The 27,755-nt window shown below is 39.8% G+C and overlaps 1 protein-coding gene across 1 annotated transcript; it reads left to right on the forward strand.

The window, feature by feature from the left end:
* The first annotated feature begins 755 nt into the window (after window positions 1-755).
* On the forward strand, window positions 756-26,031 carry Xrcc2 (X-ray repair cross complementing 2). The gene is made up of 3 exons (XM_076859417.2): window positions 756-915; window positions 14,593-14,671; window positions 24,135-26,031. Exons 1-3 carry the CDS (start codon window positions 877-879, stop codon window positions 24,851-24,853), a joined length of 837 nt encoding a protein of 278 aa, XP_076715532.1. The 5' UTR covers window positions 756-876; the 3' UTR covers window positions 24,854-26,031.
* The last annotated feature ends 1,724 nt before the right edge of the window (window positions 26,032-27,755 follow it).

Here is a 27,755-nt window from a genome sequence, read left to right on the forward strand (position 1 = left end):
CCAGTTGTTTTCCGGCCAGGCCTATTTACGGAATCCCCTGCCCCTGTGGTCTGCGTGTTTTCCCCACATTCTTTCAACCCGTCACAATCTTGTCAACCACGTAACACAGCCCAGAACTGTGCCCGTTGCTCCTCAGTGAAACGCCGTGGGAGAACGGCCGCCTGCGTGCGGGCGGCGCCCAGGCATCGTGTGGACCCTGTCGCGATCCTTAGTTCCGCTCAAACCGCAGGAGCGTCAGGCCAGGGGGGAAGCGGAGGGCCGACCCCGCGGCTCTGCGCGCGGCCAGGGCGGAGGCGCCTGCGGGAGAGCGAGTCTGCGGTCGCGAGCGAGGCCTCCCCGCGACGCGCAGGTGCTGCGGCCGGCCGGCGGCCGCTTCCTCCCCCGCGGACCGGCGGCACGCGCCACGCGCTAACGGAGGGGCGCCTGGGGCCACAGTGGCAGCTTTTTAAATTCAGCTTTTTTATTTACTTTCCCCAGAATCAACCGCCAATTTCACACACAGCCACCTTAGCTTTAGCCTGAGTGGACAAATTCGGCTGCCTGCTTCATAAGTGCATTTTAATAGTTAAGAAAATCAAATACACATGACACCTATTTTGCCTCTCAGAAAGGAGCCCAAGCTCAGGTCTGAGGAGATAAAGGCACAAGCCGACTTCCGGTCTCCCAGGAGATAGGAGGGCGCGGCGGGGGCGCGGGAGGATGACGCCACCCGGAGCGCCCGCAGCCTCAGTGCGCAGGCGCTCGTCGCCCTGGGGCCAAGGGCCCGCGCAGTGCGCATGGGCGCTCTCGTCCTGACTGGCTGCGTGTCCCGGGCCGTCGGTAAATGGCCTCGCAGGCGGGAAAGTTGAGTCTCCTGTGCGCCAGGCCTCCGGGGCGATGTGCAGTGACTTCCATAGGGCTGAGTCTGGGACCGAGGTGAGAGTCCCGGGCGGGGGGGGCTCGCTCCCTCTACTCGCAGCCCCCGCCGGCTCGGGCCCGAGTCCCCGCCAGGCGGAGGAGGGCTTTCCCCCCTGCGCGCGGTGCCGGGCCGCTGCAGAACCCCCGCGCTCCGCCGCCTGGTCGCGGCCCCAAGCCGCCGCAGATGAGCCGCTGTGAGAGACCGCTCACTGGTCAAGGGAGCGAGCCAAAGGCCTTCCCGGTTGGAGCGGCTGGAGGCTGTGTTGGTACCAATGCTGTCTCCTTAGTCCCCTGCCTGTGCTCATGGCACCAGGCCCCTGTTATCCCCCAATACGCTCCAGAGCCACACGAGCCGTTTCAGGCCCTGCAAGAACTTATTCACGGATCAAACCTCGTGTTGACTGCTTACTTGTGTTAACCAGTGGCCAAGTGGTAGGGGTAAGAAACGGAAAAAGACAGCTTCTGCACCAAAGAACTGACTGCCTTAAAATTTACCGTACATGCAGTAAAAGCATGCTGTTCAGTAGAGGGGCTGGCTTCATGGAAGACTAATTGCAGGAGATGACTGAAGCCTTAATGACCATTTGAAGTGACACTGATATCGACGATTTTCTATCCGTGACAAGTTCTGCTTCTTCACATGTTGAAGTTTGAACTTTAGAGAGGCACGCAGAGGCAAACAGGGTTTAGTTTAAAAAGGGGACTTCTCCCAGGAGGGAGAAGGGGACCATTGCTGGTATCCCAAGAAGCAAGGTGTTCTGCCCTTTTTATATGTCCTAGGCTGTCTTTGTTCTGCCCTCTTCTGTGTGACTGGGCCTAGGAAATGCTGAATGGGGTGATCAAAAGGTGGGAAACAGGTGGGCTGAAGGGGGAGGGGCAGGATATAGCAGCCAAGGACGCAATAATTGCTGAATTAAAAATTGCAAGTGTCTGCCTAGTTTTGGTTGCTATGCATGGCATAGTGTTTTTTTTCTTTCATTTTACTAACCACCCTGTTATTAAAGTAGTACATGTTCATAAAAAAAAATTTTAATAGTACTAAAACAAAAAGTGGGAAACTTCTACTTCCACAACCCCATTTACCAAGGATAACCCTGTGAATATTCATATGTTTTTCCAGAAGTTTTCTGACAACATATTTTGGAAGCCAAGATGGATAGTGCTGGACTTGGAAGTTCAGAGACTTTGGTGCTAGTCTTGTTTTTGCCAGGAACAAGCTTTGTGATTTAGGATATAATTAAACTCTGCTTCTACCTTTGTAAAAGAGGGTGGAAGCCTGCTTTCCTATTTTCTTTTAGGCTCTGCCTCTCGGAGGTGGTTTCTATATTTTGTGTCCTTTCCACTAAATACAGTTTTGTATAGTAAAAATAAATATTGATAATGCTGACTGATTTTCTTCTCTTAAATATGGGATGGCCTCTTTGCCAGAGGCAAACATTAAATATGACAAATACTTAGAGTAGTAATTTTAAAGTAGTAATTTTTTTTTACAATCATAGATTTTAGAACAATGCTTATCACCTCCAATCTTTGCTTTCCTTCTCATCCAGAACAGAACCCACGCTCTGTTTTTACAATCACTCCATTAAAGGGGCTGTCAGTTTCCTTGCTTCTTTTTACCTCTAACCTACTTAAGCTAATCATGGTTAGGCATATTGTCACTGTGTCTCTGCCCATTCTACTAACTATTACTAGAGAAAATCATAACTCGACAGACACATTTCACCTTAAATTTATAATTATTAACTTCAAATGGGCACCCAGTCCAACTGCATTTCCTAAGTAATTCATATTCTCACTATAGAATGTATCTTCAAATCTGACTTTATCCCTGAATTCCAAATGCATATATTCTATTTTCTTGACACAGCCACACATGTATGCTTCCTAGGCTTCCCAGACTGAACACACTCATCCCTGGTTGAATCTTGGCTCCAGGAAAACTATAAAGAAATGTATATCAGAGAAGAGTACTGCATGTAATAATGAGTGTGACAATTGTAATGTGGTTATGCTGGAGAATGTCTTTTTTGAGGAGATAGATATAAGTATGTGAGGGGAAGTGGTTCAGCAAAAGAAAAAGCTCAAGCAGATTTGGTGAAATATTAGCAACTAGTGAATCTAGATAAAGGGATATGGGTGTTCATACAATCCTAACAGTTTGTAGGTTTTAATTTTTTTCAAAATTAAGAAAATGGGAGAAGCTAAAAACTTGAAACTACATTAATTAATTAATGCATTATCCGAAGTCTTGATTTACCACCATACGTATACACTCACACCTCAACCTTCTCCTCAGATCTTCCCATCCCATAAAACGGCAATTTCATTCTACCTGGAGCATAGCCAGACAACTTGAATTGTCCTAGAGTCTGCATTTCTCTTGGATCATTCCACTTCATCAGAAAATCCTATCTGCCATACCCTCAACACTTCTCTCTGCTTTACTGCAGCCATTCCTATGCCCTGTCACTGCGGCCTATTTTATTGCAGGGGCCTCCTGCTGACCTCTGGTTCCACCTTTCCACTTACCCAGTGTGTACTACACAGAGCACCTCTGATCTCCTCTCCTGCCTTTGTGATTTTGTCTGCTACTTTCTCCCTCATTCTTCTGTCTATATTAACACTAAACACACCCAACATTTTGTTTCATTTTTATGTTGTCATCCTTTCTAACTCCCATCCTTGGCATAGAAGGTTCTCGAGAGCAAACTTGGCTACCTGTTGGGTTGGTGCCATGTCTGGCACAGTATTTGGCCTACAGTGGGCACTCAGTTATTAGTTTCATTCCTTTCTCTTTCTTCTCCCCTCTTCTTTCTACCTTGCCTCGTGTCATTGAGAAAATACAAGAGATTTGATAAGAACTCCTTAATTTTTCCTATAGTCTTTCTGGTACTAATTTCTAGTTTGTTTCCATTATGGTCACAGCACACTTTTTATGATTTTGGTTGTTTGAAATTTGTTATGTTTTAAGGCCCAGGATATTTTCTGGCACCAACCCAACAGGTATTTTCTGTCAATGAATTTGTTCCATGGATGCTTGAAAAAGTTGTGTGTTCTGCTGTTAGTAGGTGGGGTGTTCTGTATGTGAGAGCCAGTTGGAGTGTGTATCCTTGCTGATTGTCTATCTGGTAGTCCGCTCCATTGCTGAGAAGTCAGTGTCCAAGTTGCAGCTGAAATTGTGGACTTGGCTTTCTCCTTTCAGCCCTGTTAGTTTTGCTGCAGTATCTTGAGGCTGAGTTGGATACTTCTTTATGGTGGCTTCATCCTTTGTTATGTAATGTCCCTCCTTGTCTCTAGTCATTTTCTTTGCTCTGAAGTCTATGTTCCTGCTTTTTCATCTAAGTTCCTGCTTTTTCATCAAATCTCTATTGAAAAAAATCTCTCTCTCTCTCTCTATGTGTGTGTATATATATATATATATATATACACATAGAGAGAGAGATTTTATATACTGACTTTCTTGAATTCCCTCCCTTTAAAATAGAACAGTGAGTGTTACTCCTGAAAGTGGCTTTTCTCCTTGTGGTAAGGCTCTCATCCCTCCACTCTCCTCCTCAAGGACATCACTCCTACTGTTAGTCCCACTCTTATGGTCATTTTTTTGTCTTCTGTATCTTCTACTTATCAGTTTTTTTCCTGTCAGGATCCCAATACAATAGGTAAAAACAAAGCCCAGGAAAGACCTCCCTTGATGCCATACCCCTCCTAGTTCCATTCCTGGGCTCTGTGAGGCAGCAGTTATTTCTACTGCCTCCACTCTCTTGTCTCCCAGTCTTTTTTTTTTTTTTAATTGCATCATAGTTACTCATAATTGTGAGGTTCACTTCAACATATTTATAGTTTTCTCCATTTCAGCCCCGAGTACTACCCTTTCCTTTCCCTCCCCTCCTCTCCCTGTCATAGTTATTTGAGTTTCTAGTGCAGCGTCATTATGGACCCCTCACTGTTGATCACATGTCTCCTTAAAAAAAAAATAATTCTTTGGGGCTGGGGATATAGCTCAGTTGGTAAAGTGTTTACCTAGCATGTACAAGGTCCTGGGTTCAATCCCCTGCACCACCAATACCATCTCTCTCTCTCTCTCTCTCTCTCTCTCTCACACACACACACACACACACACACACACACACACACACTTCACTCTTTTTTTTTTTTTAACCAGAGATTGAACTCAGGTGCTATTGACCACTGAGCCACATTCTGAGCCCTATTTTGTATTATATTTAGAGACGTGTCTCGCTGAGTTGCTAAGCACCTCACTGATGCCCAGGCTGGCTTTGAACTCACCATCCTCCTGCTTCAGCCTCCAGAGCTGCCAGGATTACAGGTGTGAGTTACCAGGCTGCTTCTCTTCCCTCTTAAGAACCTGCCTTTGTTAGCTTTAGGATTGAAGGAACCTAGGAGAATGTGTCCTTCATGCAGGCAAGCTGTCAAAGAGGAAGGAGCAGATCAACATATGTCTTAATTCCTGCTGTTAGTATTGCCCATTAGAAGAATCCTTTCTTGGGGACATTAAAGAGAGGATGGGAGAATACACCAGAAGTGTTTGTCCAGCGAAGTTTCTGCCTTGCAAGTGGAAGTGGGATAGTGGCATTTGGCCGTCAAAAGCTTTTACAGTTTTGATTTTGTGCTTTCCCATCTCTTGCTATGAACTTGCATATAGTTGATTTTTCTGTCCAAATGAAGTTTTGAAGCAGAGTGTGATGGAATCTTAAGTATGCACTTACTGGAATTTTTAATTTGTTATAAATTCTTAAGTTTAAACTTTGTTCTTATAAATTTTGTTAGAAATTAATACTGCTTAATTAGGTATGTATAATAATTTGTGCTTGACTTTTTATGTATCTGTTTTTCATTTTCAAATAGCATTATTTCTCTTTTTAAAAAATAATTATGAAAGCAGCAGTCTTTCTAGGAATATTCTTAGAAACAATAAAATTTAATCATGGATTATGAAATAACAGTTGCTTTTTCCGTATGGTTTAGACAAATGCTTGATTCAAGGGTCAAGCCTAATCCTATGCCCTGAAGGGTATCTGAATCAGAGTGACTGAGGAATTGTCCTCTGATTCTAGGGAATGTCCATGCTTGATTATATTCATATTATATTCATATTAACACTTCTTCCACTTGCCTTCCTATTCATCCCAGCTGCTTCTCTTATGCATATAACCTTGTGTTACTGTTTATGTACATATTTTTCTTAGAGTAATTTCCTTTGCATATCAGTAGTAAAACTGCTAAGAATTGATTCAGCGGGGCCTCTTATAGGGTAGGGTTGTGAATATTTGATTTAAGATGTTTGCTTTTTTCTGGGTGTGATGCTGGGGATCAAACCCAGTGGCTGTTGCATGCTAAGTAGGTACTCTACCACTGAGCTACACCCGCAGCTGGATGTTTGCTTATTTAGGTAGTGTTTTATACTGTTGAAACTGGTTTGAGACTACCGCAGGGGTCCATCTGCAAACAGATTTAATCACCAAAGGTGAAGGGAGAGGGGAATGAGCCTTTAACCAGTGAGTCTTATATACACATTTGCCTTAATGTCATTCATTTCTGGTTCATTTTAAGTGCTCTTCTTGCTCTAGTATAAGCAGTAAAGTGCTTCCTTTAATGAAAAGGTGTTTCCATAACTAAATTAGGTTTAAAAAAATCTATGTGGTATGTGTTCTATTTAACAGGCATTAAAGATACACTCCCTCTAAAATTGACTTTTGTCAGTGTATATTAAGAACCTTGACGATAGCCATAAGAATACTTCTTGATTTTTATTTAATAGATGTTTGCATAGATTATCCAAACATGATATATCACAAAATAAATAGTTTGAGATTCTTTATAGTCTCCATTCTTTCCCCAATTCTACCTGTCAGTGCTCTCTTTACCTTTAAATTAGCAGGTAGAAGCTAAGTTTTTGCCAAGCATTGCATTATGGAATTGGTGGTGGTGAGCCAAGATCCTTTTCCTTTAAAGTGTTTACATTTCAGATAAGGGAGACCTGTGTTGTTTGTTTTTTGAGATGGGGGTCTCACTGTGTTGCCTAGGCTGGCCTCAAAATCATGATCCTCCTGTCCCAGCCTCTCAAATAGCTGGGATTACACACCACCACTGTGCCTATCTTAGTAATGTCTTCTTAAGTAAGGAAATAGCCTCATGGAAGGACGAGGCCTTGAGAATGCATGGAATTTTCATTCATTCAGTAGTCTAGACCTTAAGGGATTTAATTGAAGGAATAGAGTGAGACGATTCCAGATAGAAGGAATTATTTCACCATCAATGTACATTTTGTACAGCAATTCCCCATTGATGGGGATATATTCCAAGACCCCCGATGGATGCCTGAAACCACAGATGCTACAGAACCCTATTGCTCTTTTTTCTCTATACACACATTGACAAATTTAATGCCGTTTCCATCTTAAGCACTTAGCATGCACTTTGGCTTTAACTTTCTAGATTAAGGTATAGCAGCAAAATTAGCACAAATTTCTTTTTCCTTCTTTACAGTTGGACAGCTAGGAGGTCATTCTTACCAGAGGTCTTAGCAACCTTGGTCATATTTTTTCTTTCCTTATTGAATCAAGAACATTCCCCTTTTCACTTAAAGGAAGCATTTTAATGTTTCTCTTTGACTTATATGATTTTCCAGCATCACTACTCTTGGGCTTTGTGTTCAAGGATTACAGTCGATTTGATAACAGATGGTTACTAAGTAATTAATGGGCAGGTGGTATATATGGTGTGGACACAATGGAGATGATTCATGCCTGTCACTTCATACTACTTAGAATGGTGCACATTTTAAAACATGTATAATTTTTTTTCTGGAATTTTCCATTTAAATTTCAGATATTGGTTGTCCACAGGTAACTAAAACCATACATGAGGGAGACTACAGTATGTAACTGAAAGAAATACACTATGTGTTAAACCTCTCATTCAAAATTAAAGATGCCTTAACACAGGTTAGAACTGACCATCCCTTTTTTGTTTTCACAGTGCCTTATACATACTTCTATTATAGCTCCTACATAATTTTATTATACTTTTTTTTTTTTAGCCCTTTGAGTCTCCCCATTAAATTCTTGGAGGACAGCAACTATTTCCGCTACATCTGCATATCCTAGCACCTGCCTCATTCCTAGAACCCATTTGACTTGCATGAAATGTTTACTGATAATATCTGTATAACTGAGTATTACCCCTTTTGCAGACTGTATTCTTGCTCCAGTAATGCTGGGCTCTTTGTTGGCATTAAAGTTTACACTTTAATGGTTCAAAGCAATTAGTTGCCTACATAGGATGTCAGATTTCACCTGCAACATAATAGGTCCAGAAATTCAGTTTAGTTCCTTTACTCAGAGTTGGTTAGATTCTGTGACTGTGACTTGGGGGTTGGATGGCGTAGTAGGAAAATTCCAGGCTTTGGGAGTCAGCGAGATCTTGGTTGAATTCGGACTCTGGAATTTACAAGTTTTCTTGTATGAAAAATTGAATAAGGACAAATTGGGTGATGTGCCAAAGGTGGTAGTGTATATAATGTATTGCTGATACCACCATAAACACAAATAGTTTCTATTATTAGATAGCTGTTATAGTAATGAAACCTAGCAGATACTGATTCACAATCTAAATGCCATATTTATTATCGAACAATATTAGTATCCATTGTGTGTCCTTTCCTAGTTAGGAAGCTCCACCTCAGAAAGTTTACTTAAGGAATCAAGAATCAAGAAGTTCAGCTAACCTTCCATATTTGTGTGATCTGTTTCCATGCCTTCCATATTTGTGTGATCTGTTTCCATGGATTAGATCAACCATGGATCAAAAATATTTGGAAAAATAACTGCATCTGCCGCAGTCTGGCTGGGCACAAAATCACGAGCCACTCACAGCTTTGTAGATTCAAACAGCAATTCTTTATTCCCGAACTCACACCGGCCCTCTACAAACATGTTCTGGGGAAATCCACGTTCTCTGCCAAGTTCCACGTTCTGGATCCCAAATACTCTCTGAATCCCGCGAGAACTCAACAGGAACTCCAGGAGCAGGCACGCCTGAGGCAGCAGGATATGTCCTATTCCCAGCAGGGGTGCACCTTAAACCTGGAACCGCCCTAAACCCAAGGAGAGCACTAAACCCTGATCCGCCCTAAACCCGGATCTGCCCTGGTCCTTGAGCAGGGTCACCTTACATGCAGTGTCACTGCAAATGTCCAAGGCAAGTCCATTTCCATGAGTCCTTCCTCTAAGCAACATGGGGTACGCTGGCAAGGAAATTGTCATACCTACTTGGCTAATGGCTCTCAGCATGCATCTATACTATTCATGTACATATCTTTTTTTGTACCATTACTCTCCAAACCATGCTTTACATAGGCTTTGTATTGTTATTAGGGATTGTAGTTATCTAGAGATGATTTTGGGTATACAAGAGGATGTGGTAAGCTATGTGAAAATATTATGCCATTTTATATAAGGGACTTGAGCACACATGGATTTTGGTTTCCATGGGTTCCTGGAGCCAGACCCCCACTATATCTGAGTTATCCTAACAGCTGCCATCACTGTTAAATCAGCTTCTATCACCATAATAAAATACTTGAAGCCAGGCATGATGGCGCACTCCTGTAATCCCAGCGGCTCGGGAGACTGAGACAAGAGGATCTTGAGTTCAAAACCAGCCTCAGCAAAAAGCAAGGTGCTAAGCAACTCGGTGAGACCCTGTCTTTCTAAATGAAATCCAAAACGGGATTGGGTATGTGGCTCAGTGGTCAATATATAAATAGATAAATAAATAACAAACCAGAGCTAAACAATTTAGGGTTATGGAAAGAAGGGAAATTTATTCTGGCAAACGGTTTAAGAGGTTTCAGTTGCTTGGCCTGTGGCCTTTGGACCTATAGTGAAGCAAATACATCATGTAGGAGGGCATAGCAGAGGAACTGCCTCACCTCATGGTGGCCAAAAAGCAAAAATGGAGGGACCAGCATCCCAGTATCTCCTTTGCGGGCACACCCCCAGTAACCTAACTTCCTTCCATCAGGCGCCACCTCCTGAAGGTTCTCCCTCCTCCCAGTAGTGCCACAGGTTGGGTACCATACCTTAAACACAAGACCTTTGGGGGACATTGAAGATCCAAATTCTAGTAGTCACCAAGCCCTGATTCTAGATAGGTCAGTTTCCAAGAGGATTAAACTCTCATGTCAAGCAGAACTTACTTCTTATGATCACTTATAAACTTACTTTCCCTTCTGAAACTGCAGGTTGAGTATTCCTGGCTTCTTTGACCCATTCCTTGAATGTGGGCAACATCAATTTCAATTTTCTGTAACAACCAGTCAAGTATATTCCAGATTTTAAGGGTATTTTCTACTTAGGTTTGGAAATTCTTATCTCACAGACTGACTTCTATGAATTGCTGATACTATCCATTATTTCTAAGCTTAAATCTAAGGACACATCTAATTCCAGGTTTGGCAGGTCCTGTCACCCTCTTTGTATTTGATATACTCTGCTTTGACAATTGTGAAACATTGTTGTGAATATACTCAATGGTACAGTTTTCTTCGAGAATGAATTTTATTTTCAAATAACAGTAGGAAATCAGACACATGTTGGCTGAGTCAGGACAAAAATATCATCTTTGTCCAAGTATCAAATCACAAAGTTATAATACTGTCTTGAATACTATATTACAAATTCTTAGAGGGAAGTGTTCTAAAATGTTTTGAGCAATGAGAGTAAACAATTAGAATAATTTCCTAAGTTAATTCTGATGAATTTGTGTATAAGCTTTTAATGATATTTCATAATTTTATATATTATATGCTCCACCTTGTCTGTGAAAATTTCTCTTATTTTTCAAGTTGAACTCTGAAACCTGGAACTCAGTGGTCCTTATACTTTTTGGTCTCAGGACTGCATTAAACATTTAAAAATTATTGAGGTTTCAAATAGCATTTGTTTATATGGGTTATTACCTGTCAGTGAAACAAATTTAAAAATTATCTTCATGTACAAGTAATAAGGATAAACCCATTGAATGTCATTATTAATAATATATATATTTATGAACAATAATTGTATTTTCCTAAACAAATTTCATGAGAGAAATGCATTGTTATATGTATTTGCAAGTCTTTAACTGAGTTTATTTCCTGTATCCAGTCTATTACAGTGTGTGGTTTTGGTTAAATAAGTCTATGAAGACCATCTATCCTCTTGGAGATGGGTAGTTGGAAAGGGGAGGAGCACTCAAGATCTTTTCAGATAACTGGATAGTCTTCTTTGATACTGCACCAAAGCTTCCCTGGTAGTATTTCTAAGGGTTAATTGCAGTGTGCAATAAAAAATTTATTGTATCTTTTCATACATTAAAATTCACTGATACATCTCATACTTTGTGTGTGTATGTGTGGTACTGGGGATTGAACCTAGGGGTGCACCACCATTGAGCTACATCCCTAGCCCTTTATTTGTTTTTGGAGAAAGGGCCTTGCTAAGTTCTGAGACTGGCTTGACACACTTGACAGTTCTCCACTCTTAGCCTCCTGAGTTGCTGGGATTACAGGTGTGCACCACTGCTCATGGGTAATTTTATCTTGGACTTTGAGTAAATATTTTGCCCAAGAATTATTTCACATCATGATTTGGAACTTTAAAAATACTGGTTCACTGAATTTTATAGATTGTACAAATCAGAGTTCAAGAAACAATCAATAGCTGGGCACAGTGGTGCATTGAGAGGCTGAAGCAGGAGGATTGCAAGTTCAAAGCCAGCCTTAGCAATTTAGCAAGATCTTGTCTCAAAATAAAGAGTACAAAGGGCCAGGGATGTGTCTCAGGGATTACGCACCACTGGGTTCAATCTCTGATACCAAAAGAGAAACAACCAATATGATGGATAGATAAGTAACAGATTTATTATGGGAATTGGCTTGTTTGATATGGAGGCTGAATCATACTGGATATGCGGACAACAACCTAGAGGTCTGTGAAAACTGGTTGTGTAATTCAGCTGGAGTCAGAGGGTAACTCGCACTTCAAGGCTGAAGCCTTGGCATATATCGGGGGCACTGATGTTAGGCCCAGAATCTCAAGAATCAAGGCAGGAGGAGATGGATGTCCTGCTCTGTGTAGGAGAAAGAACTCACCTTTCCTTTGCCTTTTTCTATTTGGGCCTTTGAAGGATTGGATGGTACCCACCCACAGGGGTAAGGGTAGACTCAGTCTGCTGATCAAATGCTGTCTTTGGAAACAGACACATCCAGAAATGATGCTTTAGTAGCAGCTATCTGGGCATCTTCCAGCAGTGAAATTAACATGTAAAATTAACCATCACAGTCACCTTCAGGTTCAGTAAGTCACTAGAAGGACTCAGAACTCACTGACATCCGTGGCACTTGCCATAGTTTGCAGTAGCAGAAGAATGTGGGGTTAAAATCAACCAAGGAATAGACACATGGGTCAAAGTTCAGAGGGCTTCTACACATAGCTTCCGGTTGTCCTCTTTCAGTGGAGTTGTGGATAGGGCTAAATTCTCCCAGCACCGATGTGTGACAGTGGACAGCATTGGTTACTCACATGACTGGTGTCTAGAGGCTGTCTTGGGGCCCTGCCATACAGACATAGTTAACTTCCTACACAGCTGACCTCAGCTTCCAGTCTCTTAGACAAGACCTGGTATCTTGTGGGCTCAAGACTAAAGATGCCTCAATCAGGCAGGACATTCTGAGGGTTTAGAGATGAGCCAATGACAAAGACCAGCCCTGTCTTTGGGCAAGGCTGAATTTCCTCACAAGGAATATTTTCAAAAGTGTACCAAGGGTCATGATTTAATAAAATTACCTAAAACTAGTTTTGTTCTGTGAGTGCATGCTAGAGAAGAAAACAATATGTTCTTACTTCTCAGCACCATTTCCTTGATTGTACTAGGTACTGACAGAACTTTTATGCCATCAGTGGAAATGTAAGCCCTGAGAAAAAAGGAAACAATGTCAGTAATGTTTTTTATATTTTTCTGAGGATGATTTTCACTGTGGCCATGCCCTCAGACTGCTATAACTCTGAGCACTGCATTTTTACCTTTTTTTTTTTTTTTTTTTTTTTTGCTAGCTTGCAAGTCCCTTGCGGGTAGGTTTATTATCTTTTTTATCTTTGTAGTCTCCATTTTACCTAGCACAGGTAGGGACATCTACATTTGTAAGTACAGGTATATTTGCTTTGTACACAGTACAGTTCAACAAATATTTGTTAACATGTAGATGGTGCACACCTATAATCCCAGTGACTTGGGAGACTGAGACAGGAAGATCACACATTTGAGGCCAGCCTCAGCAGCTTAGACCCTGTCTTAAAATGAAAGGGTTGGGAATGTAGCTCAGTGGCAGAGTGCTTGCAGAGGGATTGAGTGTGTATTCCTGGGTTCTATCCCTGGTGCCATGAAAAATAAAATTTTTTTTTAAATTAACATGTAGTACCTTTTCATCACTTCATTAAATCTTTCCAAAGCTTTTTCCTTTGGTTAAAAAAGAAATGCAAATAAAGGGTTATTGTTTTCTTCCTATTTGTGATATGTTTTATTTTCCCTTCTTTTGTTATAGAAAAGTCATTGTCAAATCCATTCTGATTTCCTGGAAACTTGAGAATTAGCATTGATTATATTTCTCTCATTGACATTTAAATCACTGATTCTGCTTCCTGTCATCCTAGCTACTTCTGTCATGGTGCAGGCACTCCTCCAGTTAGTGTGGCAGACTCTAGCCTTCTTTTCCCTACCTCGTTTCACCATCCTCAGATCTATTCCCTAGTAGCCACCAGGTCAATCTGTTTGAAATACAGTCATAGTTCCTATTTACATAGTGCTTATTACTTTATGTCAAACACTTTTTTAGCACATTTAATCTTCATCAAGGGGGTTACCATTTGTTATCCTTGCTTTACAGAGGAGAAATTTTGAGGCCCAGAAAAGGGACCTAGCAGTCTGGATCCGGAGCCCCTACCATCTACCCTGCCAACTATGGGAAATTGCTTTTCACTATTTAGCTTCAAATCCCTTGTTCTCGTCAACAATAAGCTCCTAAACCTGGCATCTAAGACCTTCCATGCTCTGACTTCTCTCCTTAGGACTGCGCTACCTCCTGCTTGTTGCATACCACAAACTCTGCCGTTTAAGTCTGTTACAGTTTGCCCACCACAGTGCTATTTATGACCTCTGCACTGTGGCTGCATTGTCTTGAATGCCTGGTACTCTTACTTAACGTTCAAGTAGTGGTGGTAGCTCCTCAAAGAAATTTTCCTCTACCCTTTTTCTTTGCCCCCTCCCTACCAGACAGAATAGGGCAGATTAAAGTAGATAATTGTGTAACAAGTGTGGTAAGATGATGATAAGGGGTACCAAAGGTAAATCTTTTCCAGTAAGCAGTTTGTCCCTATGTCCTAAGGTTGACTGTATTCCTTCAAGGACACAGACTCACTCTATGCCAGCAGTATTTGATACATAAACAGAAGTGAAATACTTTAAGAATAAACAAACAATATTCTCCTAAGTTATATTTCCATCTTCATATTTTCTCCAGTTCTCAAAATTATAAAGTTTATGGATTTGGGGGAAAATTTATAAATGTAGATTCTAGGATTTTTGTATCTTTTAAGTAAATGAGTTTTCCTTTTCTCTCTTTTCTTTTGTAAGCTCCTTGCCCGACTTGAAGGTAGAAGTTCCTTGAAAGAAATAGAACCAAATCTGTTTGATGAAGATTCACCTGTGCATGGTAAAAACACAACTTCAATATAAATATAATTTAAGTTTTAATTTAAATATAATTTAAGTTTTATAAAAGTTCCCCGCCCCGCATTCATATATACACACATACTCCTAGTTAGAAGCTAAATAGATCTAAACAGTATAGTTGAAAAGTAACAAAACAGTGTAACAAAGTTTTTAAGTCTTTGTATCAGATGAGATGAAGTTTGGCTTATGTGCAGTAAATCCTTAGAGTATACATTGACCTCCTTCTTTTTTCCCATCACATAATAATATTTATGGGGGTTTTGTTGGTATGATTTATTTCCATTCTTTTTCTCTAGAAGTTTGCAGAGTTGCAGGGGAATCCTTGATTGCCCACTTGCTCCATTAGTATTTTTACAGCAGAGAAAATAGATGCCTACTTGTTCTGTTAGCACTTGTACACTAAGAAAGACTTAGAAAGAAGGTAATGTATTTAGATTGTTTTGTTTCTTTTAATATAACAGCTTTATAGATATATGATTTACTCATTTTGGTATGCTGTTCATTTTTAGTAGAGTCACACAGTTTTGCAACCATCACTATAATGGACATTTTCATCCCCCATTAATGAATCCCATTTCAGGGCTGGGGCTGAAGCTCAGTGGTAGAGCACTTGCCTAGCATGCACAAGGTCCTGGGCTCCATCCCTAGCACCACAAAGAAAGAAAGAAACTCATCCCTATTAGTAGTCATCCCATGTGTCTCAGCCCTAGGCAACTACTAATCCACTTTCCAACTCTAGATTTGCCCTTTCTTTTTATTTAATTATTCTTGTAATCATAATATGTGGTCTTTGACTGGCTTACTTTACCTAATGTTTTCAGTGTTCTTATGGTAAGGTGTATCAAAAGTCCATTTCTTTTTATGGTTGAATATTTCCTTTGTAGAGTATAGAACATTTTGTTTATCCATTGATTAGTTGACGTGCATTTGGGTTGTTAACATATTTTAGCTGTTAGGAATAATGCTGCTATGTTTACCAGTGTAGAGTTTATCTGTGGATAGATGTCTTCAGTTCTCTTGGATAATACCTATGATAGGAATTGCTAGGTTATATGGTAACTATGTTTAACCTTTTGAGAAACTGCCAAACTGGTTTCCAAAGTAGCTTCACATTTAAGTTGTCACTAGCTTATGTATGTGTTATGCAATGTGTGACAGTTCCAGTTCCCCACATCTTGGAAATAGTTTTTACTGTCTTTGTGATAATACCCATCCCAGTCAGTGTGAACTTGTATCCCATTGTGATTGAGATTTATGCTTCCTTGATGGCTAATGATGTTGAGCAACTTTACTGACAGTTTGTGTATCTTCTTTGGAGAGATGTCAGAACCTTTGCTCATTTAAAAATATTGGGCTGGGCACAGTGGTGCATACCTGTAATCCCTGTGGCTCAGGAGGCTGAGGCAAGAGGATCATGAGTTCAAAGCCTGCCTCAGCAACTTAGTGAGGTCCTAAGCAATTTAGCCAGATCCTGTCTCAAAAAAAATTTTTTTAAAAGGTAGTGGGGTGGCTTCATGGTTAAGTACCCCTGGGTTCAATCCTTGGTGCCAAAATAAATAAAAATAAAATGAAAGTATTGGGTTGTCTTTATTGAATTTTTAGAGTTCTTTACATATGACAGGTAAAAGAAACCCTTTGTCATATATATATATATATATATATATATATATATATATATATATATATTGCAAATATTTTTATCCATTCTGTAGGTTGTCTTTGTCTTGATAGTGTTCATTGAAGTACAAAAATTGTTAATTTTTGTAAAGTCCAATTTATCTTTTTTTAATTGTTTTAAATTAATTTGTTCTTTTTAGTTATATATGACAGTAGAATATATGTTGATATATATACATGGAGTATAACTTCCCACTCTTGTGGTTATACATGATGTGAAGTTACACTGTCATGTATTCATATATGAACATAGGAAAGTTGTCTTCGATTCATTCTACTGTTTTTCCCAATCCCTTCCTCCCTCACTTTCCCCCATTTCCCCCCTGTCCAATCCTATGAACCTCCATCCCCCCCTCAACCCCCTGCCTCTTGTGAGTCAGCATCCGCATATCAGAGAGAACTTTCAGCCTTTGGTTTTTGGGGATTGGCTTATTTCACTTAACATGATAGCCTCTAGTTCCATCCATTTACCAGCAAATGCCATAATTCCATTCTTCTTTATGGCTGAGTAATATTCCATTGTGTATATGTACCACAATTTCTTTATCCATTCATCTATTGAAGGATACCTATGTTGGTTCTATAGCTTAGCTATTGTTAATTGAGTTTCTATGAACATTGATGTGGCTGCATCACTGTAGTATGCTGATTTTTAAGTCCTTTGGATAAACTGAGGAGTGGGATAGCTGGGTCAGATGGTGGTTCCATTCCAAGTTTTCCAAGGAATCTCCATACTGCTTTCCATAGAGGTTGTACCAATTTGCAGTCCCACCAATTTGTCTTTTCTTTTGTCTTTCCTGCTTTGATATCATACCTAAGAAGCCATTGCCTAATCCAAGGACAAGAAGATTTATAGTTTCTTCTTGTTACTTGCTACTGGTTTCTCTCTTCATTCTTTTCTGATTGGAAGAACATGTTTCTGTGGTTTCAATCTATTTAAATTTATTGGGATTTGACTCATGGTCTAATGTAGTTCATTTTGGAGAATTTTCTATATGTGCTTGAGAAAATTGAGCATTCTCCTGTGGTTGGGCAAAGTGGTCTGTTGACATTTCTTAGTTGTGGTTGGTTTTTAATGTTAGTAGATTCTCCTATTTCCTGGCTGATCGGCAGTTGGGTTGCTCTGTCCATTGTTGAGAGTGGGGTATTGAGGTCTCCAAACGTGATTGCTGCATTATCTGTTTCTTCCTTTGTTTGTATCAGTTTTGGCTTTGTGTATTGCTGTGCTTGTAAAAAGTTTGTTATTGTTATGTTTTGTTGCTGGCTGACCCATTTATCATTATAAAATGCCCTTAACACTCATTACAATAGCTACTATTAAAAAAAAAATACAACAAGCATTGATGAGGATATAGAGAAGTTGGAATATTGTGCAGTTTTGGTGGGATTGAAAAAGGATACTGTCCTTACACCGTATGTATCCTTGAATGAAGGTTCCTCCAAAAATTAAAAACAGAGTTGCCATATGATCCAGTGATCTCAGTTCTGGTTTTATATGCAGAATTGAAAACAAGATCTTGAAGCAGCAGCACTATTGACAGTAGCCAAGAGGTGGAAGCAACCCAAATATCCATGGATAGTTCCAGTTATGTGTGCTTCTTTCCTTATTAGATTTGAGTCACTGTCTTTACCCCTGCTTTCAGCATCCAGCTTGAAGGACTGCTGTAGTATCATTTGTACAGCAGATCTGTTAGCCAAACAAAACCCTAATCCATCAATGATCAAAGTCAAATTTTGATAAAATGTGTTAGACAAAACTGAACTGTCTTTGTGTTCTTTCCATAGGAAAGTGTATTATTAAAGTGAATGTTATGAAACTGTTGACATGTTAAAATGGGTTTGTGGCATGACTTCTACATTAGGAAACTTTGAAAACACATTTCGACACTACAAAAATGTGTACTTAAAACTGTCATCGATCCTATAGCTGCACAACTAGTTGGACAAATACTCCTGTGGAACAGTAGCACACGTGAGACTGAAATCACTAGGGTCATAGCAACGTCCGTTATTGGGAATTGTTCCAGGATAGCAAACGTTGAAGCAAGAAGACATGGAGGGATTGAAGGGTCTAATGCTGTGGTAAACATATTTTTGATGCTTTTTGGATAGTAGTTATTTATACCATGTAGCAGTTCATATTTCTTCAATACTGTAATGATTATCATCTGCAAATTTAACATATTTGTTATATAGTTAGTACACTGGTACCAAGATGATGTATTTTTTGGCTTTTCTTACTTTTCCTTATTTTGAAGGATCTTTAGATTCATGACTCTTCCTGACAATCTGTTACCCTGACTCCTCACAGCATCTATTTGTAAGAGTAACTGTCAGGGCCAAACCATCCAGATTTTCTGACTTAGTTTTAATTTTTTCAAGTGCCAAACTGTAGGGATTTTTTTTTTTTTTTTTACTACAACTTGTCATATTCAATACTTCGGCTGGACAAAGGTGATTTTTTTTTTCTCTTCTTTTTTTGTAAAAGCTCACAGAAATACATGAGATAGTGACTTCAAATAAAGTAAAAAGGACCATGTCCTCTCTACATAACATAATATTTGTATGTGATTTTTATCTTAACAATTAAACAGTACATGTTTATCATTAAACACATTTGTAGGGAATTTAGTTCAAGGATCTTAGTGATAATATTCATGTGTGCTTGGTAAGTTTGCAGAGTTTACTTCCTAATTTGTTGTGTAAATGACTTTTTTTGTTTGTTTGTTTGTTTGTTTTGTTACCGGAGATTGAACTCTGAGCCACATCCCCAGCCCTATTTTGTATTTTCTTTAGAGACAGGGTCTCACTGAGTTGCTTATTGCTTCGCTTTTGCTGAGGCTGGCTTTGAACTGGCGATCCTCCTGGCTCAGTCTCCTGAGTCGCTGGGATTACAGGCCTGTACCACCACACCTGGCTATAAATGGCTTTTTTACATCTGCTTTGCTATCATCTGTAAAAGGGAAGTGTGTCATTATCTGTGTATTAATCTTTTATCCAGAGATTTAACCTGAAACTTGTTTGCATTGGTTTCATTCATGCCAAACAAGAGTCTGAGGAATCTGTAGAAGACTTACCTCAGGTACTTTTTGTTAATGTATGGATTTAGGAAACCTGTGAAACCATTTAGGTAAGTGCCTTCAAGTTCTCCATCTTTTTGAGTTCTGCTGAATGACCTTATGATCACCACCCCCTCTTCAAGAAAATACTTGGCTAAGTTTTCAGGGTTTCTATTCGGGAAATTCCAGAAGTACCCAAGAGATACTCTCACTGTTACCTTCTGACCAGTTCCATATATTTCTCTTTTTCTGTGGAATTCCTTTTTACCTAAAATTTATTATATTTCTTAAATTATCTTCTCCTGACCCTCTTGCTTCATATTGAATTTTTCTCTTAAAATAATGGCTGTGCCCCAAGCTGCCGGTTTCCAGGTACTCATGGTTTCCAACACCCTGCAGTCCAGCTCTGTCCTTGCTGCTGCTCAAACAGCAGTGAGCACCCACAGGGCCTTTCCCTCTGCCTTCTGAGTGTCTCAGCTTTTGGCATTGGTTTGCAAAGTGCACATGTGCAGGCCACACACTTCATGTTTTAGGCCACTCTCCTGAACCAGCTAGTGGTCTTTTCTCTGTTTCCCATGTCATCTTTTCATTTCTGTGACATTTCTGCTAGATTTCTCATTTAGTACTGTTTCACTCTGCAAATGTTCTTTTGCATCCTGCAGTGTTTTTCCTCCTGACTTTTCTGTTAAATTTCTGTTTTATCTATCTTCTTCTGACTCTTCTGACTATGGGTATATCCCAAGAATTGAGTTTTTGGCCTTGTATTCTTAAATTTGTGTCCTTACCCACTTCTCTTACTCATTGAAAAGAGTCTTCAGTTGACTCTCGTTGTATCTGTGTAGATCATTACCATATTGCTATATCCAGCCCCTTGTGACTGTCTCAAATCTTAAATCCAAGTGGCTGTCTTTATTTTGTTAACCTAGAGATACACACCATTTTGAAAGTTAAATTTTTAAATGTTATTTTCTATTTGTTTTTTCTTATTTTTATTAGACATATAATAATTGTGCAAATTTATGTGGTGTAGTGTGGTATTGTGCTACATGCATACAAGGAATAATGAGCAAATCAGCATAATTAGCATTTCTATCACTGCACATTTGTGGGGTTTTTTTTGTGTGTGTTGGGAGCATTCAAATCATCTCTTCTAGCCAGACCTTGTGGTGCATGCCTGTGATCCCAGAAGTTTTAATCCCAGCTCTCATCCTAGCAGCCCCAGACTGAGACGGGAGGATCTCGAGTTCAAAGCCAGCCTCAGCAACATCGAGGTGCTAAGCAACTCAGTGAGACCCTATCTCTAAAGAAAATACAAAATAGGGCTCGGGATGTGGCTCAGTGGCCAAGTGCCCCTGGGTTCAATCCCCAGTACCCACCCCCCAAATCCTCTCTTCTAGCCATTTTGAAAAATGTAATAAATTATCATTGACCTTAGTTGCCCTACTATGCTATATCTTTTATAACCATTAGCCAATCTTTCTCTATTCCCCTTACTACATTTCCTAGCCTTTGGTAACCACTGTACCTCTCTCTGCTTCTGTGAGGTTCACCTTCTTAGCTTGCATATCTGAATGGCTTGTTTCACTTAACATAGCACCCTCACATTCTGCCCTTGTTGCAACAGTAATCGGATTCTTGTCTGCATATTTATTTTAATTTAAAATCCCTACTTCATGTATGTGCTAGATTTGTGCAGGTACTTCCCAGCCTATCTAAGGAACTCACAACTAAGTGTCAGCATCATTTGGTCTCCAGGCCCAGCCCTCTACAGTTTGTTCCTCTTCTTGCTTCATCTCCTGTGTGGATCTCTGGTTCTTGGTATCTGGAGGACTCTGCTAACCATGGCCGTACTACCACCTGTGACATCCTACCAGACCAGTTTCCTTCCAAAATTGACTTGTGTTTTTAGCCCTCACCAGTTAGAACATAATTTTTATTCTTTAGATGTCATTCAAGAGGATCTTAAGAAGAAAGTAATCTGCTGACCTACATTCAGAAGATGCTGCCTTTTGTGTTGGGGTTAGAATATTCAAGTCCCAAACTAAGGAAGCTAATAGAAAATATAATTAAGTAAATAGTAATTATAGGCCATGATAATGGGATGGATGGGGATGACAGATTGCTTTCCCCACCTCAGCCTTAGGATCTGTGAGCCTGCATGGAGAAGGCCTTGTCAGATGTGAGGTGCTCTTGTGCCTCTCAGCCTCCTGCAGCTGCTCTTCTGGGAAATGAGGGGGAAGATTTGGTGCCGTCTGCCTCTGGTCTCCCCCTCAGTGCCTCTCCTGTCCATCACGTCCCTTGGAGCACTTCAGGTGAACCTTCCTAAGCTCTTTTCAGCTTCCCCTGGCCACTAACCTTCACTGTGTTGGCGTCCCCTCAGGTGTGCTGCTCATGTGACACAGGGCAATGGAAGCCTTCAGTGGGGAATGGGTCCACCTACTTCCTTGGGAACACAGAGGGACAGGGCCAGCTAAACACCTAGCTTCCTGTACCCAAGTCACTCTGTTATTTCTGCCTGGGCTGGCCTTTAACTCCTGGCTCAAGTGATCCTCTTGCCTCAGCCTCCTAGGGTAGCTGGGACTAAAGGTGTGCACCAACACACCTGGCTATGTGAACTTTTAATATGTATCCAGGAGCAGTTGTTAAGACTAAGGAATAGTTGTTAATATTGCTCCCTGAGGTTAGAATAATTTTTAAAATTTCTTTAGAAAATTTGGAATTGCAACTTGTATGTACAATTATAATGGGAATTGGCTGAAGTTTTATGTACTATCTTATAATATGGTGTAGTGGCAACATGACACATAACTATACATATTTATAGGGCACAATGTGTACCTTACATAACAACCACAGGGTAATTAGCATATCTGTTACCCCAAATATTTATCATTTCTTTACAGTAAGAACATTCAAAATCCCTTTTTCTAGTGATTTTGGAATATGTTATACATTGTTAACCGTGATTATCCTATGTGAAGTAGAATAGTAGGACTTATTTCTCCTATCTAATTGTATGCTAGACTTCTTATACATTATTTGTGACTGTTCCAACATCCAGTAGTTTAGTAGTAATAACAGGAAAATAACTGAATTCTTATTTAGATTCTATTTTGGTTGGGACCTAAGAATCTGTACTTTTTTTTTTTTTTTTTGGTACAGACGATGGAACCCACAGGGCACTTACCCACTGAGTAACATCCCCAGACCTTTTTTTGTATTTTCTTTAGAGACTGGTTCTCACTGAGTTGCCTAAGGGCTCTCTAAATGGCTGAGACTGGCTTTGAACTCGTGATCCTCCTGCCTGGGCCTCCTGAGCCACAGGGATTATAGGCATGCATCACTATGTCCAGCTAAGAATCTACTTTAAATATAGTGTTTATAGTTAGGTGGTTCAGTCATAAATTAGGTTCATCCATAAATTAATAATAATAACAAGCAAACTAGCAAGGTTTAAAACATTAGTCTTTAGAATGCATTTTGGAAAGCCCCAGAAGCAGGACAGTTTCCCCAAGCATTGTTTTATTTCACTTGTGCTATCGTTAATGAGGGTTATGAGAACCTATATAGAAAGAGCTCTCGAGTCTTTAAAGTTCAGACTAGTTGTCTTTGCTTTATGCTATGAGAAGATAATCTACAATGCATCTGGGTATAGATTCAAGAGATGCTGCAGTAGCGAAGACAGCTGACAGTGGTCTGAAGATGTTTTCAGTTGGAAGGAGGCAGTTGGCACACAAGGCCTGAGAGCCCTGAGCTGTCATCATCTGTAGTATATGAGATCACAGTCAAGAATTGTACTTCCCATAATGTCAACAGACTGACAGCCCCTAGTTAAGAATTATTTCTGCCTCATGTAAAAGAAGTCCAGCTTAGTGGCTCCCCCAGGGAGAAGCTGACTTTCCCCACATCCTAAGTGCTCTGAGGCAGGCTGTGCACAGCTGGTGTGGGGCACCATCTGCCCTTCTGCTCCACCATCCTCAGGGCACCTGCATCCTCAACTACATGTTCCAAGGTGACGGCTTCAAGGGCAAGGGAATGAGGGGATAAAAGTCACACCCCAATGTGATACAGACTTAGAAATCCCCAGTAGATATCTTGTGTCTCGGTGGCTTCAGCTGTGTTACCATTCTTCTCAAGAGAAACTGTCAAGTAGTTTTTAAGGTGAATATATTGCCTTCCCCCACTAATTGGGGGTTTACGCTTTAGGAGAAAGGAGAGAATGGATGTGGTATAATCAACTACTTGGAAATGATGTATTCTGTAGTAGCCAGGCCTGAGATCTGCAGTACTCTTCTTAACTCTCTAATATCGCCATTAAAATGTGACTGCATGTGGACCTGTCCCCAGAGAATTCCTCTGGGCTCCTTTCAGTCTTCTTGCTGTGTGTTTGTTTTGATTCCCTTGACACTAATTAATAACTGACTCTTGGGCTAGGAAGGATATAGCTCAGTGGTAGAGTATTTCCCTAGCATGCATAAGGCCCTGGTGTTGCCAGTACCACAAAAAGAAAAGAAAAAAGACTGACTTCTTTCTCAGAGATGTAATAATAATTTTCTTATTTTTTTTGCACTTACTCATACAGATCCATTTTGGTCAGTGGATTTAGATCTTTGTTCACATTCCAGTAAATGTCGTTTTAAAACTTTTCATTTTGTAGCCTACTGTTGTGCTGCTACATTTTGACTGACATTTCTAAATTTTACACAGGTGATATTCTTGAATTTCATGGTCCAGAAGGAACAGGAAAAACAGAAATGCTTTATCATTTAACAGCACGATGTATACTTCCAAAGTCAGAAGGTGGACTGGAAGTAGAAGTCCTATTTATTGATACAGATTACCACTTTGACATGCTTCGACTTGTTACAATTCTTGAGCATAGACTATCCCAAAGCTCTGAAGAAATAATAAAATACTGCCTTGGAAGATTTTTTTTGGTATACTGTAATAGCAGCACCCAGTTACTGCTCACACTGTATTCACTAGAGACTATGATTTGCAGTCATCCCTCTCTCTGCCTTCTGATTATAGACAGCCTGTCAGCTTTTTACTGGGTGGACCGTGCCAATGGAGGAGAAAGTGTTAATTTACAGGAGTCTGCTCTGAAGAAATGTGCTCAATTCCTAAAGAAACTGGTAAATGAGTATCGCCTGGTTCTTTTTGCAACAACACAGAGTATCATGCAGAAAGCTTCACACTCTCCGGAAGGGCCTTCTGCCTCTAGTCGCCCATGTGATGCTGATACAGACTACAGACCCTATCTCTGTAAGGCATGGCAACAAGTGGTGAAGCACAGAATATTTTTCTTCAAACAAGATGATTCTAAAAGCAGCAACCAATTCTCATTAGTTTCCTGTCATTTAAAAAGTAACAGTTTAAAAAAACATATTTTTATCATTGGAGAAAGTGGGGTTGAGTTTTGTTGAGATGCATCATAAAATAGCCTTTTGTAAGCTACAGTGTAAGTCTTAAAAGGTCTTTTATAAGCTAAAGTGATTTGATTCTAAAGTTTTAACCTCAGGGAAATAATTTCTTAAACCAGTACAATACTTCAGATGATTCTGTTTCTAGGCCATTGAAGATCAAACAAAGTGATATTCACAATTAAATTGTTTTAAAACTAAATAATATGCATATTTCAGAATAAAATGGACTTTTATAACTTTGTGTCACATTTTTAAAATTCATCTAGGTACTTAATTTGTTTGGCAAAGTTTAAATGCATTGCTCATATCTTATGTAACTCCATTATAAAGCTATGACTTTAGAAATTCTGTCATTAGAGCTACCTTATCATCTGCCTTCCATACCAAGAATTATGGAAGGCTGGAACATATTTTGTTATTATTAAGGTGGTGTCTTCCTATGTTGCCTGTGCTTGCAAGACTGGCATTGGACTTGGGATTTTCTTGCCTTAGCCTCCTCAGTAGCTGGGTGTACAGGTGAACACCTTAACACCTAGCCAACTAGAACATTCTCATCTGAGCTACATTGAATTCCCAGTGAACTTAGATAAGGTTGGGTTTCTGTTTTAATTCTAAAGTACTGGGAAAATTCAAAGAACTTTTTGAAGTTTATTTTGAAATGTTCATCTCATTTTTATTAATAGATGCTAAAACTTATTTGTTAAAATAGTCAGATATAACCAGGTGCAGTAGTTCACGCCTGTACACCCATGACTAGGGAGGTAGAGGCAGGAGGATCTCGAGTTCAAAGCCAGCCTCAGCAACTTAGCAAGGCCTTAAGCAATTCAGTCAGACCCTGTCTCTAAATAAAATGCAATTGAATCATTTCCAGTTAACAGCTGGAGAAGGTTTTAGTATTCTTTGGTGCAATGAAGGTGGAATAAGGATATGCAAGACAAACTGTGGAGGAAGACAATTCTAGGAATTCAGTTTATTTTAATCCAAGAATAGATCTAATTATACCAGTATTTGGTAATAGATTGACCATGGTGGTCTCCTTGGATCTATATGCCAGAATGAGATGTGTCGCAAAAGTATCTGAATTAGGGCTGGGGATGTGGCTCAAGCGGTAGCGCGCTCGCCTGGCATGCATGCAGTCCGGGTTCGATCCTCAGCACCACATACAAAGATGTTGTGTCTGCCGAAAACTAAAAAATAAATATTAAAAAAAAAATTCTCACTCTCTCTTTAAAAAAAAAAAAAAAGTATCTGAATTACTCTAGGGAAAATGGGAGGGATCGACGCTATGTTCTTGTACATTCATTTATGTGTTACCTGTTCAGTTACAATAATTTATAATACCTAACTGTAAGTTCACTTATCAAATGAAGGGTTTTTTTTTCCCCCAGAATTGAAAAGAATACTGAAAAAAAAAAAAATGAAGATCACATTTTTTATAGTGCAGACATGGCCAATGTAACATGCTACCTATGCCCCATCCCCATGCTCTGGGTCACCTGCTGTTTCCAAAACCCCAGGGCTTCTGAGGGTGTCTTCTGGATGCCAAAGACTACTGGGCTGCATGTGAGCAGCACAGACAGACTTTAACCAGTGAAGGGGAGGATTCAGGGTATAAACACCCAACTTCCACAGCACTTAGTAGGAGAACTTGGGAATTTCTCAGGGTGGCTGCAGTTGGCTGGACTCCCAGTTGCTTACAGCAGTAATCACAAACGTGGTTTATCACCATCCTCTCTTCCCTCTCTCACTTCCCTCCCTTCTCAGGAGTTTCATGGGATTGTATCCCTCATCAGTAAGAAATGCTCATCTGGAAACTCCTGCAGGTGATGGGGAGCTAGACTTTCAGCAAACAGTAACAAGTTGTCAGACTAACAGCCTTCTCTAGCATTTGCCCTTTGGCCACATTATGAAATTGAAAATAAGGGCAGTCTAATTGTCACTCAAGCTAAATGACATTGGATCACATGGTTCACATCCACAGGTTCTTATTGTTACTTTTTACCCTTGGTATAACTTTAAACATGATATTTTACCTATAGTTTGTCCTTTTCCCATTTCTGATACATATTTTTATAACATGCATAACATGTTACACAATAACTTATAAATATTTATAAGTTGGGGTCATAGACTTTTTCTCCCCAGGTCGATGTGTGCGATCAGTGAAATCTATTGCTCTACTATAGAGTACTATTTTTTTTACTCATAAAAGGTAAAAACTTAGTCACCTTCCTCTCACGCTCTATAGTCTGGCATGGTGCGTGTGTATGAGAGAGAGACCAGTGTATATGAAAAACTTAGCACATTCTTAGCAGAATTCTAGCCTTCAATATGATAGGATTTTCCATTTATTTCATATATAAATGAAGTGGTAATTTAATGGACTATTGTTCACAGATTTATAACTTATTCTTCAGGAACATGATTAAAAGATAATAAACTTTTGTATTAAATCATCAATTGTATATTAATGTGTCAGATGAAAGGCGTAGTTATCTTACAAAGATTTGCTTTCTTACCTGATGGAAGGAATTAAGAATACTGGTTAATAAAAAATTTCTTTTAAACTAGAAGTTATACTAATGGACTTTGTGAAGACTATAGAAATGCTATTTGTAAAAAGAATCAGGCTTAAGAGAAAGAAAAATGACATATTGTAAAATATGTGGAGAGCAAATACCGGGATCCTGGATACAACCCAAAGAATAATGGAAACAAGTGGGCAAGAGGTTGTAAGTCTTGAACATTTATTGCACTTATTATCCTATTTACCTGTCCCCACTTCTCCTGCCAAATTGAGGGAATCCTAAAATAGAATATTTTTAATACTTTAAATAAAAATAGTATAAGAAATTCTTATAAACAAACCTTTCTTAGGGTTGGTGTAAGAGGCTGGTAAAGA

Source organism: Callospermophilus lateralis, chromosome 1, assembly GCF_048772815.1.
Source record: "Callospermophilus lateralis isolate mCalLat2 chromosome 1, mCalLat2.hap1, whole genome shotgun sequence".
In the NCBI taxonomy this organism is placed as follows: Eukaryota; Metazoa; Chordata; class Mammalia; order Rodentia; family Sciuridae; genus Callospermophilus; species Callospermophilus lateralis.